This window comes from Sceloporus occidentalis, unplaced genomic scaffold (genome assembly GCF_023333645.1).
Source record: "Sceloporus occidentalis isolate IW3139 unplaced genomic scaffold, rSceOcc1.0.p SCAF_20, whole genome shotgun sequence".
Classification (NCBI taxonomy): domain Eukaryota; kingdom Metazoa; phylum Chordata; class Lepidosauria; order Squamata; family Phrynosomatidae; genus Sceloporus; species Sceloporus occidentalis.
This window is the reverse complement of record NW_028317000.1, coordinates 11,547,458-11,560,776: the sequence shown is the minus strand read 5'-3', so window position 1 is coordinate 11,560,776 and position 13,319 is coordinate 11,547,458. Positions and strand designations below refer to the sequence as shown.

Below are 13,319 nucleotides of genomic sequence, written 5' to 3'. Positions count from 1 at the left end.
TGGAAAAATTAAAAACAATGACATAGTCTAATAGTGTCCCTTATATAAATGGTAAATCAAGGTATAGGAATTTATATAGTTTTTAAAAATTATTTTCAAGCTGTTGATGGTAGAATCTGTGACTAAAGAATATGTGGATACGGAGGGCCGACTGTATATATTTGTCAAACAATCAAATCTACATTAATCTGTACACGAACAAATATATTATTTCTTAGCTATATCTCCTCCAATGAGCTCAATACATGGCACACTTCTTCCCCACTTCATCCTCACAACAATCCTGTGAGAATCACTGAGAGATAACAGGAGAGATCATCAAATACATCTGAGGTGTAGATGGTACTTGGGAAGCCTGCTTTTTGGGAGGAGGAAAAGAAAGCCCCTCTTCTCTCAGGGGCGCATCTACACTGTTTGACACCGCTTTATCTTCCATGGCTTAATGCTATAGCATCCTGGGTTGTGTAGTTTTACATGGGTCTTTTGCTTTCTTTGCTAAAAAGTGTGAGTGCCTCCCTAAACTGCCACTCTCAGTATTCTGTAGGATGGAACCATGGCAGTTCAAGCGGTGTCAAACTGCATTAGGTGATATGATAGCCCTGTTTAAATGCTTGAAGGGATGTCATATTGAGGAGGGAGCAAGCTTGTTTTCTGCTGCTCCAGAGAACAGGACCTGGAACAATGGATGCAAGCTGCAGGAAACGAGATTCCACCTCAACATTAGGAGGAACTTCCTGACAGTAAGATCTGTTCGACAGTGGAACACATTCCCTTGGAGGGTGGTGGAGTCTCCTTCTTTTGAGGTCTTTAAACAAGGCTGGATGGTAATCTGTTGGAGATGCTTTGATTGTGAGTTCCTGCATGGCAGGGGTTTGGACTGGATGGCCCTTGGGGTCTCTTCCAACTCTATGGCGGGATACAAACCGCCGCTTTGTGGCGCTTCCCCGCCACCGCCGTTTGCTCTGCGCGGGAGCTGCAGCAGCCAAACCGTGCGGCTCCCGCGCGGAGCAAAAAAGAAGCTCCATTTCGGAGCTTCTTTTTGCGGCGCCTCTATGACATTTGCGACATCATAGGCGCCGCGACACGTCTGGACGCTATGCGTCCAGTACGTAAAGATGGCGGCTCCCATGTGGAAGGGGCGCTGCCATCTTGTACGTATAGGATACGTACTAGGGTTAGGGGGGTGCGGAAGCACCGCCCCTTCCTAACCCTAGTACGTATCCTATACGTACTATATGGCGGTTTGTATCCCGCCTATGATTCTATTTCTACAGTGTAGATGCCCCATTAGTGAGGTTACCCAGAGAACCTCCAACCCTCTCAGCTACAGGGCCCAAAGCCGTCACCAAAGCACCCCAAAGGTTTAGCTAAAAGTGTGGCTTTCTTGCAGCAAAGCATGGATCTAAGAAGCGGCTGCAACGAATGCTGCAAAGCGCATGAGAAGTCTGGCCAACACCCACTTCATCTCCGCCATGTGCGAATGGAGGAAGTTCAAAAAAGGAAAAGAAGAAGGAAGGGAGGAAACGGATCCCCATCTGCCCTTCACCCAGTGGCTCTCCTCCCAGCTGAGTCAGCGCTAGCTCACTGACGTCAGGATCTGATGAAACAAAGGCCAACGGTTGCTTGCAGGGAAATAAAGCTGGCTAAAACCGGCCGCTGCTGCTTAGCGCAGGAAAATCTGGCTGGTGAAGCTGGCCAGTGTTTCTTTTGCAGCAGGAAAAGAAAAGAAAAGGCAGCTGATCATCACATGCCCCCCAAATACTGCTGAGCATCAGGGGAAAGAGATCCAAAAGGGATTGTGACCCAGCCCCTGAGGTCATGCTGTATTCTTAAGCTCCCTTCCTGCTTACTTTGCTGCTAACATCCATGGCCAGAGCCCACAGGTTCTGTTTTGCAAAAGGGGAGAATGGAAGGATGAGATCTAGGGAGTTAAGTAGGCAGGCTACCAAAGCGTTTTGAGTTATATTCTGGGTGCTTCCTCAAGGTTCACCTAAAGCAGATCCATTCCCTCTTAGTACAGTCAGCCTTCCATACCCACGGATCCTTTATTCACGGATTCAAGCTTGAAAATATTCCAAAAATATATTCATTCCCAAAAGCAAACCTTGGTTTTAGAGAAGGTACACTATTTTATTATGCCACTGTATTTAATGGGACTTGAGCATCCACAGATTTTGGTATCCATGGGGTAAGCAAACCTCTGGGGATACTGAGGATACCAGTGAATTACCAATGGACTATAAATCTTGCCAAGAAAACATCATGATAGCCTTGCCTTAGGGTCACCATAAATCAGAAATGACTTAAAGGCACACAACATACACAATACCTCAACCACTATCCTGGCATACACTACAGAGGTGAAAACCTTGAACAGTTTCCCCAACTGTTCAAAGGCTGGCCATGGGAGAAACAGAGAGGGTCTTGAGCTGGTTTAGGACTGTAAATAAAATACAGAAAAGGTATTTTCTCTGGATTAACTGATCCAGTATTTTGAGCTTCATTATGACGGGGGAGGGAAATGAGGATGAAAACCAGAAGAAAGCCTCAGTGTGAGAAGAGGCAGCAGGGATCTCATATACAGTGGGCCCTTGGTATCCGCTGGGGTTTGGTTCCAGGACCCTCCGTGGCTAACAAAATCTGTGGATGCTCAAGTCACATTAAATACAACAGCATAGTAAAACGGTAACCCTTTTATAAAATGGAAAACCAAGGTTTGCTATTTGGAATTTATACTTTTTTTGGAATATTCTTAAGCAGTGAATGCTTGAATCCATAGATAAAAAATCCGTGGATAAGGAGGGCTGACTGTAGTATGTAGTGTCCTGTAGGCAAAGGAACCACAATCGGGAGAGTAACACAATTCTCCAAAAGCCTGTGTGAATTATTAAGGAAAACAAAGCTGGCTGCTTCACAGGGGAACCTTGTCATTATCCCTAACTTCATCAGGGCATGCTGAGAAATATCTTTCTCCCTTGGCTTGGGGTATATCCTATATTTGCCTCCGCCAACCTGAGGGACCTCTAGATATGTCAGACTGCAACTCCCATGACTCAAGTCAACGTGATAGCCAAGGATGCTGGTTTCAGTCCCACACATTTTGAACCCTCTCCCCCCACACCGGTGGAAAGGCTGCCCTGTAGCCCCAGAAGGTGAAACCCCCAAACTCTGGAGTGCTGTTTCTGTTCTTCCTTACTCACACCTTCCTACCTGCTAGGTCACCAACACCATCGGAAGCTGAATCCTGGAACCCCTCCACCTTCTGGATGCGGTAGATGCCCCCTTTCTGCCACCATTCCTGCTTGGGCAGGTCCTTGCAGCGGGGGGCCTGGACAATGATGACGATGGCCCCTGCCAACATGCCCAACCAGCCCAGCCAGAAGAGGATGAGGAGGGCCCACCGGGTGCGCACCCAAGCTGGGGTGCCTGCCACCTCCAGAAGCTCTTCCTTGGAAAGGCCGGTGAACTTGGATGATGTGTCACGGTCCTTCTCCTCCGTCACCTTCACCATCACGGCCCCATTCTTCTCCCCCAGGCTTCCCGGGGAGCTGGCCAAAGGGGAAGAGGCATTCATGGGTTGCTTCTCCGTATCCATCTCATTCAGCTCCACGTCTTTCATGTCCAGCTCCACGTCGGGGGTTACTCCCGGGGTGCTCATGATGTCGCCTGGGAAAAGGAGGCCAGCAAATGATCAGAGAGGGAAGAAGAGAACCTTACATTTTGACTTGGGCTGCTTTGGGAACATCATCAAGTACAATTCAAAGACACAGCCATGTTAGTCTGTAGAATCAGTATGTAGAGAGATCTTGTTTCCTCTTTGAAACTCACTGAAAGAAAGAAGTGGGCAGCATGAGCTTTCTTAGACTTCAGTCTACTTTCTCAGATGGAGTGGACTCAAAATCCTTTGTGTATAGAAATGAAGTGGCAAGCCTAGTTTTAAAGATGGTCATTTCTGAACAAAGGTACAGTGGGCTTTTGGTATACACTGGATACAGGACTCAAGCATGTGTGTGTCTATTTTAATACTCTAATAATTTAACTCTATTTTAATGTATTACCTTTCTATGTTTTTAATTACACTTTTTTTTTAATTTTGTGAGCTGCTCTGGGTCCCAGTTCTGGGGAAAGAGTGGGATACAAATAAATACAGTATAATAATAATAACAACAATAACAACAACAATAAATTGTATCACATACAAAGGGCCTTGGTATCTGCTGGCGTTTGGTTCCAGGAGCTCCCCCCCCAAACATGGATCCCAAAATCCATGGATGCGCAAGTCCCATTATATGCGATGGCATAGTAATAGCGTCCTTTATATAAAACGGCAATATCGATGTTTGCCTTTTGGAATTTATGTATTTTTAAAATATTTTCAAGCCGTGGATGTTTGAATCCGTGGATATGGAGGGCCAAGTGTACATCTCATAGCTTGAAAATAATACGTTTGGACTAGACCTAACCTATCAACTTACGTACTACTATCAAGAGTTCAGTCAAACGGGGGACTCAACAAGGTATAATCTTGGAGCCCATAATCCACAGCCAAACATGGTCAAAGCAGCTTCCCATGGAACCACCCCTAACCCACAGCCCTAGGATTTCTTGTTTTAAAATTCAAGTTTTCTAGTCCAAGATTGAGAGAGATGGTGTGGCGGAGTGGCTTGAGCGTTGGGACGATGACTCTGGAGACCAGGGTTCGAATCCCAGCTTGGCCGTGTAAATCCAGTGGGTGATCTAGGGTAAGTTACACTCTCTCAGCCTCAGAGGAAGGCATGGACAAACCCCCTCTGAAGAAACTTTGCCGAGAAACACATGAGCGGTTTACTTTAGGGTCGCCATAAGCCGGAAACGACTTGAAAGCATGCAAGAACAAACAACAAAGTCCAAGAGAGCAAACATTCCTTTCCGTATTTCTGTAAATCAAGAACTACCTCCTCCACGAGGAGAGAGAACACATTCCAGATCCAAATGCTCAGGCATTTGTACCACATAAGCACCCTACTTCCCCTCCTAAAAAGAAGATCACAGTCCCAAAGTCACTACAACTGAGCCATTTTGCAATCCTCTCTGCTGCAACTCCTACCCAAGTGACCCATCTCTCAGGGGCAAAGTGACCAGATGTCCTCTATCTCCCAGGACATGCCCTGCATTTCAACCTTATGTCCAGGAAGAATTCCAAAATGTCCTCCACTTTGAGCAGGACTAAAAAAATCATGCATTTGCCTTTCTATGAGTGTTTTGTAGCTTTTATATGTTGTAATGACCCTTCATTTTTTCCCCCTCAAAAAGTCCTACATTTTGCTGCACCTTGTCCTCCTTTAGGACATCTGGTCACACCAGTAGAGTGATGACCAGAGGTCCTACTTTTCACCCTTCTGTCCAGGAGGCGTTCCAAAATGTCCTCCATTTTGAGCAGAACTAAGAAGCAGGAATATATCTTTGCATTTTCAGCTTTCATTGGGCTACTATGCCCTACATATTTTCTGGAATGTCCTACATTTTCCAGTGCCTGATCCTCCTTTGTGGTGAGGACTTCTGGTCAGGAGGAATGGGTTGTGTATTCCTGCCTGGATTAGGGACTTGACTAAATAAACTTTGAGGACTCTTTCCAACTCAAGGGTTGCAGGACTTTACTCCATGTGGCCAGGCTTACTCAAAGGCCAGACCTACCTTTTTGTATTCAGACAGGCTTTTAAAACAGAAAATTCTTTTAAGAACAGAGTGGGCTGTTATAGTTTTAAAATGTACTCTTTTAAATAGTACACTTTCATCTTTTTAAACTATATTTTATTCTTTTCACAAAGGGATCTAGCTTTAACGGTGTAATAATTTAATTCTATTTTAATGCTTCACTTTTGTATGTTTTTAATTGAAAGCTTTGGGGGGGGAGCAGGATAAAAATAAATATATGTATACACGTGTGTGTGTGTGTGTGTGTGTGTGTGTACATAAATATACATAGTAGTGGTGGTAGTAGTATATTTATATTTATTTGTATCCTGCTTCCCCCCAGCTTACAATTAAAACATACAAAAGTAATGCATTAAAATAGAATTAAATTACTACACTATTAAAGCAGATGCTTGTGTGAAAAGAATAAAATACAGCTTAAAAATATGAAAGTGTAGGATTTAAAAGGGTGTGCTTTAAAACAGCACAGTGGGAAAAGCATGGGATTCTTAAATTTTGTATCTTCTTTTGTCTATGACCATAAATAAATTCCCTTCCTACTACCACCACCACCACTAATAATAATAATAATAATAATAATGATACTAGTAATAATACAAGGAAAGGAGGAATATACAGCATATATTTTTTGAACATGAAAACCAAGCTATAATACAAGTAAACTTAAGTGTTGCACTATATGAAAAAATGTCCTCTAAAACTAATTCTTTAGGGAGAATATTAGCAATTAGTAACGTGTCTTCAATTTGGATTTCATTTCAAAGTAGGTAGCATCTTTAGCTGGAAATGAATTGGTTTTAATCATTCTGGAAACAGATATCCTGAAATGGCAGACAACAGGCTACTTCAAAGTTTGATGTCCAAGTTGGGCATAACAAAATGGCAAGTGCTAAACTTACTGCTCAGGGGTTCCTCTCCTCTGGCTGCTCTAATCCGGAGCTGCTCTGCTTTCGCTGGGCTTCTCTGCTTGCAATCCGGTTCGACTGGAGCAAGTCACCGGCCGGCAGCCCTAGCAAAGCAGCTGCCTCCTCCCCATCCAGCCCTTCAGAGGCAGCTTAAGGTGGAGCTAGGAACCCCCCCCCCCCCTTCTCAGCTTGCTTTAGCCTGCTAATGAAGTCCTTGCTTCAATCTGCATCCGCACTGTGGAGATAATCTGGTTTGAGACCGCTTGAACTGCCATGGCTCTATGCTGTGCAATTCTGGGAACTGGAGCTGGTTGTGCCACTCATACTTTATACTAATATCAGTAGGAGTGGCACAACCAGCTCCAGCTCCCAGAATATACAGAGGAGGGAAAATAAACAAGATGAACTCAAACCCCTAACACAGGTCCAAAAAAGACATAATCCTGTTTGAGACCGCTTGGACTGCCGTGGCTCCATGCTCTGCAATTCTGGGAACTGGTGGCTGTGCCATGCTTGCTAATATTAGCTTTCAAGGGTAGATGTATTGGCCATTTAACAAATACGAACAAAAATCCAGTGATACCTTTTTTGGCCAACCAAAACGTACAATATACTTGTTGCAAGCTTTCGAAGCTCCATGGGCTTCTTCATCAGGCAAGATGTTATGAACCAAACAGGAGGGGAAGAAAAACAATTTGAGATGTTAGTCTGATGCCTGCAAGTATATTGTGCATTTCAGTTGGCCAATCAAGCTATCACTGGTGGATTTTTGTTTGTACAGTAAGCCCTCTTTCTCCACGGGTTTTTTATCCATGGATTCAAGCATCCACAGCTTGAAAATACTTTTAAAATATGCAAATTTCCATAGGCAAACCTTGATTTTTGCCCTTTTATGCAAGGGGCATCATTTTACTGCATTATATTGATATACAGTGGACCCCTGTTATCCGCTGGGGTTTGGTTCCAAGATCCCTTGTGGATAACAAAATCTGTGGCTGCTCAAGTCCCAATAAATATAATGACAGAGCAAAATGGTGTCTCTGATACAAAATGGAAAACCAAGGCTTGATATTTGAAATTTATACTTTTAAAAAAATATTTGCAAACCGTGGATGCTTGAATCCATCTATAAAAAATCCGCGTATAAGAAGGGCCCACTGTATTGATATATTACACCTCGGAGCAGCTGCCAGGAACATTTTTGCTAAAAGTGTAAAAAGCCTGAACAGGAGGCTTTTTATTGTATGATGTTGGGAAGGGAGACAGTATTCCTGAAGGCAGGAGTCCCATTAAGTATTTCTTTGAGCTGTGTGCCCAAAGGGATTCATACAAAGATACCATATAAATTAAATACAGGATGAACTACAATGGAAACAAAAACAGTTATAAGCAACTTTTAAAAGTGGGGCCACGACTGAAAAGGCTCTGACTCTCTTGCCCACAAGATCTCTCTACAGACTGACTCTACAGACTAACATGGCTATATCTTTGAATTCTCTTGTCCATTAACCTAATACATCTTATTTCTGGGCAGCCTTCGGACCTTCAGCTGAGTTAACAAATACATCCACTCAGAATGGGTCTACTCATTGTGTAAGCTGCTATCGTGCCATGTTCCCATTCAGCTTTAACCTCACTTCACCTGAACATAAAAGCCTTGGACACGTTTCATTTTCTTTGTAGCCTCCAACCCATTAAGTCATGTTGGTTCCTTGCTATTTCATCTCTTTGATATAATTATGCTCAAAAAGGCGTGCTGCTTGCGCAAGGGCCCTGTAGCAATGTTTATGGGGAGATCAAAGGTAGACGCCACCCGCCTCGGACAATTGCAAGAAGTGGTTGATTGTTCTCCGGCCTTAAATAAGTCACTTTGTGAGCAGTAAACAACGCATCTTTTGTGGGGTGGGCACTTGGCATCAAATCCTACAGAACATGAACTCAATCTAAGTATGTCAGAATAAGGTGTGCAGTCCTGAAATGGTAAAGCAAACTGTACCACCTAAAATGGGTTGCTGTTTTTTAAACATAAAATGTTAAATCCAGTTGGGCAGTAAAAGATAAAAACATCATACCCACCGTCCAACAAAACATACACAAAAACATTTGCAAGCTTTTGAGATCTACAGATCTCTTTCGTCGGGTTAAATGTTGATGGAGAGGGAAAGAGGGGTAGGAAAAAAGAGAGGCGTTCGATGCTGAAACTATGAAGTCTATATGAACAGAATGTTAAAACTGAATAGAGGAAGAATTGAATTAAATGATTTAGGTTCTGCAAAATGCCATACAGGTTTCAGATATTGAAAGAAACAAAAACATCATCAGCGATTCATGCATTTTCTTTACATGTAAAATGGAGTAGGTACTTAAATTTGTGAAATACTCCACAAGCAGAAAACTAGAACAGGAGAGAGGGGTCTAGAACTTATTCCAATGGTGTGATAGTTTTCTATTGCAGGGAAAACTTTGGGGTTGGTTGGCTGGTTTTTAACATACAGGGGTATTCTAAACATGATCCTTTGTTCGCAATCTGGTTTTTACTGCCTCTCAGGAGTCTTATCACTCTGCTCTAAGTCCAGATTCAGCCATGAGACTCAGCGGATAGCCTTTGCTAAGGCTGAATCCACACCAGCAAAATAATCCACCTGCAGCACACAACACTCTTCTCAGGTTTCACTCCATTTATGCCTCACCGACTGGTAATAAACCGACTCATAGAATCATAGTTGGAAGATACCCAGAGGCCATCAATTCCAACCCCATTGTGCCATGCAGGAACTCACAATCAAAGCATCCCTGACAGATGGCCATCCAGCCTCTATCTGAAGTCCTCCAAGGAGGGAGACTCCACCAAAATCTCCATTGAGGGAGTGTGTTCCACTGTAGAACAGCCCTTTCTGTCAGGAAGTTCCTCCTAATGTTGAGGTGGAATCTCGTTTCCTGGAGCTTGCATCCATTGTTCTAGTCCTGTTCTCTGGAGCAGCAGAAAACAAGCTTCCTCCCTCCTCAATATGACATCCCTTCAAATATTTAAACAGGGCTATCATATCACCTCTTAACCTTCTCTTCTCCAGGCTAAACATATCCAGCTCCCTAAGTCGTTCCTCATAGGGCTTCATGGTTTCCAGACCACTATCTTAGTTGCTCTCCTTTGGACACGCTCCAGTTTCTCAACATCCTTTTTAAACTGTGGTGCCCAGAACTGGACACAATATTCCAGGTGGGGTCTGACCAGAGCAGAATACAGTGGCACTATTACTTGCCTTGATCTAGACACTATAGTTATATTGATGCAGCCTAAAATCGCATTGGCCTTGTTAGCTGCCGCATGCCACTGTTGACTCATGTTCAACTTGTGGTCTACTTGGACTCCCAGATCTCTTTCACACATAGTTTCATTCAGCCAGGTGTCACCCATCCTGTATCTCTGCATTTAATTTCTCTGCCCCAAGTGCAGTACCTTACATTTTTCTGTGATGAAATTCATTTTGTTAGCTTTGGCCCAGCTTTCTAGTCAATTTGTCCTGCCCTGCAAATATCCCCCATAATGCCCCTGATGCCACACCGATCTGCTTTTTTGTTTGTTTGTTTGTTTTGGACTACATTACCCTTGTGGTCCATTCCATAATTCTACCATTCTTCACATCATGCATAACTGCATGAATCTCTTAATCATGTCTGTCTCATTCACCTTTTTCTAATTAAAAATAAAGTTTAACGGTAGATCTCACAACCATTTCTAGCCTTTTTTGGTTTCTGTTTCTTCCAGACCTTCCCCCTCTTATGAAGGTTCAGGGAAACTCAAACATTGCATTTTTGTGGCTTTTTGTGATTCAGCCTACACAAGGAATTACCTTTGGGGTTTCTCCCCTGGAATGAAGCAGTTTTGAAAAAAATTAAGTAGCAATGTTGGTCCATTAAAACAACCTCATGATAGAGAAGGAGGTGCTGAAACTCCAAATCATTATGGTTGCCACCATAAATTGCTAGCAGACTGCTTTCAGTTCAGTTCAGCTGGTGACAAACTGGTTAAGTTTTTTTGTGGGTTTTTCAGGCTATGTTTATTCCTGACATTTCGCCAGCATCTGTGGCTGGCATCTTCAGATGCTGGTGAAATGTCAGGAAGAAACGTTTCTAGAACATGGTCACATAGCCCGAAAAACCCACAAAAAACCATGGATGCCGGCCATGAAAGCCTTCGACTTCACAAACTGGTGATATAGCTGATAAAGCAGACTTAAGTCTATTAAATCTCATGCTGCCAACTTCTTTTTTTCGGTTAGCCTCAAAGGTGCTACAAGATCACTCTACATATTAAGTTGATCTCGGTTTGCTTTGGAAGCAAGAAACCTATCAGCCTTTCCGATTTTTCCACCTTAAGCTGCATCGCCTGACTCAGCGAAACTTGCCAAAGATTCAGTCCCTCTCCCTGTTTTTCACCTTCCATCCCCCATCTCTTCCCCCAGATTTAATCACAAGGGGAATAAACAACTCCCAGACAAGTAAAACCAGACTTTGACTCCCACACTGACCCCTACAGCTAAAAGGACATTTCCTCTCCTGCAAAAATATCCTTCCACTTAATCTTCCGTATCAGGGTCAACGCACAGAGCCTCATTCTTGGGCAGCACAGTCTTCACCATGCTAACATTTGTAGTACAGTACATACAGAAATCTTGGACCACCTTTCAGACTAACCGAAAGAAAGAAATTGGCAGCATGAGCTTTCCTAGACTTCTGCCTATTTCCTCAAATGAATTTGGCGGAGTGGAAGCCAGGCACATACATGCCATTGGTATGTGAGGATGTCAATTCAAATGACAAATCCTTTGTGTATGGAATAATGGAAATGAAGTGGCAGGTCCAATTTTATTGATGGCCGTTAGTGCACAAAAGACATAGGAAACTGTACAGGAATGCCTTGAACTCAGAGCTTGAAAGTATACATCTCAGAATGTAATCTAAAATTAGAGCAAATCCCATCCCAGCACTCCTCAATTAAACCCAAACCTTTCTCAGTTTGACTCCATTACTTACTCCCAACAAACATGGTTGCCACGTTTTTCCTGTTCTGTTCTTGTGCCATTCCCACAACAGAGACTGTCCCTAATATTTTATCATGAGAACGTCCTGCCTATCTGCCTATTGTTAAAAGCACAAGAATAGGGTCCGGTTGTTTTAAGTGACCACTTTATTTCAGGGGTTTGATTTGTACTGGTGGCTGCATCCACACTGTGGAAATAATCTAGTTTGACACCACTTTAACCGCCACGGCTCCATGCTATGGAATGGTAGTTTGTTGTGGACCTCTGGTGCCACAACGAACTACCATTCCCAGAATTAGGGTGACCAGGTATCTACAAAAGGAGGACAAGGCACTATAAAATGTAGAACGTTCAATGAAAATATATAGGGCATTGCAAAATAAAAACTAAAAAGCACTCATATAAATATAATTGCATGCTTCTAAGTCATGCTCAAAGTGGAGGACATTTTGGACATCCTCCTGGGCAAAAGAATGAAATGTCAGACAGGTCCTGGAAAAGTCTGTCTGCTCCTGCTCAGAATTCCACAGCATTGAGCCACGGCAGTTAAAGTGGTGTCAAACCGGTTTATTTCTGCAGTGTGAATGCAGTCAGGATCTGTTTTCAGAGTCATGTTTAGAAACTGAGGCCGAGTATTTGCAAAGGTAGCTTGCCCTGAATGACTGAATAACTGCAGAGCAATAAATTTGGGATTGTGGGGGAGATGACCCCAAACTCAGGGATTTCAGATTTCACCTGGACTTGTTTGGCACAGTTTACACACAACCATTGTACGCAAGTGAAGCGAGAACCTTTCTCTCTTTACTTTCTCTCCCAGCATCCTAAGTACCTTCACTGTCAAATGCTCTCATTTTCATCCCATTTTTCTCTCTCAACAAACTCCAATCCAAAATCTGAGTAGGCTTTCATCATGTTCAGGCGTGTAGTTTGCTCAAGTCTGGAGGAGGCAAGCTCAGCAGGGGCAAAGCTTCTGCCAGAGAGCCAAAAAAACAGCTCCATGTGCCTCTCACCCCACATTGCCAGTGGGCTGCGCATGAGCCAAGTCTGCAGGACAGATCATGTTGTCTCCGAAAAGGTCTAAGCTCAAAGCCAGCAGGAAGCTTGCATATGAAACCACACTGGAGCGCTCATGTGTCTCATACTGGAGGAAAGAAGTCCTGCTGTTGTTGTGTACCTTGAGGTTGACATATGGTGACCCTAAGGCAGGGTCACTGGGTTTTCTTGGCAGAATTTGTTTGGGGGGTTTGCTTTTCCTCTCCGAAGCTGAAAGAGTGACTTGTCCAAGGTCACTCAGTGGATTTCCATGCCCAAGTGGGGATTAGGATCTTAGGCTCAAGACAGTCCAGCCAAAAATGGTGGGCTGGAGGCGCCCATTTTAACTGCGGAGGGACGCCACAGCAGCCAAACCATGCAGTGTCCCTCCGGATTAAAAAGAACCTGGAAAAACCGGGTTCTTTTTACAGCGCATGGCGCACATCACCACTGCACCATTGGCATACCAGTAACGTAGGCAACATGCTGCAACATGTATACGCTGCACGTCCCTTATGTCAAGATGGCAGAACCAATGTGGACAGGATGGTGCCATGATGGCGCTGCTGTTACACGCTAGGGTTTGGGAGCATGTGGTTAATGCGTGCTCCCGAACCCTAGTATTGGTGGCAGCACACCGCTTTTG

The 13,319-nt window shown here is 43.7% G+C and overlaps 1 protein-coding gene across 3 annotated transcripts in view; it reads right to left on the bottom strand.

Annotated features, from left to right (window-relative positions):
• The window catches only part of SLC3A2 (solute carrier family 3 member 2), a 41,962-nt gene that overhangs the window by 13,540 nt on the left and 15,103 nt on the right, over positions 1-13,319 (bottom strand). For 2 of the 3 annotated variants that reach the window (XM_089482722.1, XM_089482723.1), the window contains exon 3: positions 3,211-3,666. In XM_089482722.1, coding sequence (XP_089338848.1) covers positions 3,211-3,666 — 456 coding nt within the window. Of the gene's footprint in view, positions 1-3,210; positions 3,667-6,593; positions 6,714-13,319 lie in introns of those variants that run through there. The other variant, XM_089482724.1, reaches the window with a different exon arrangement.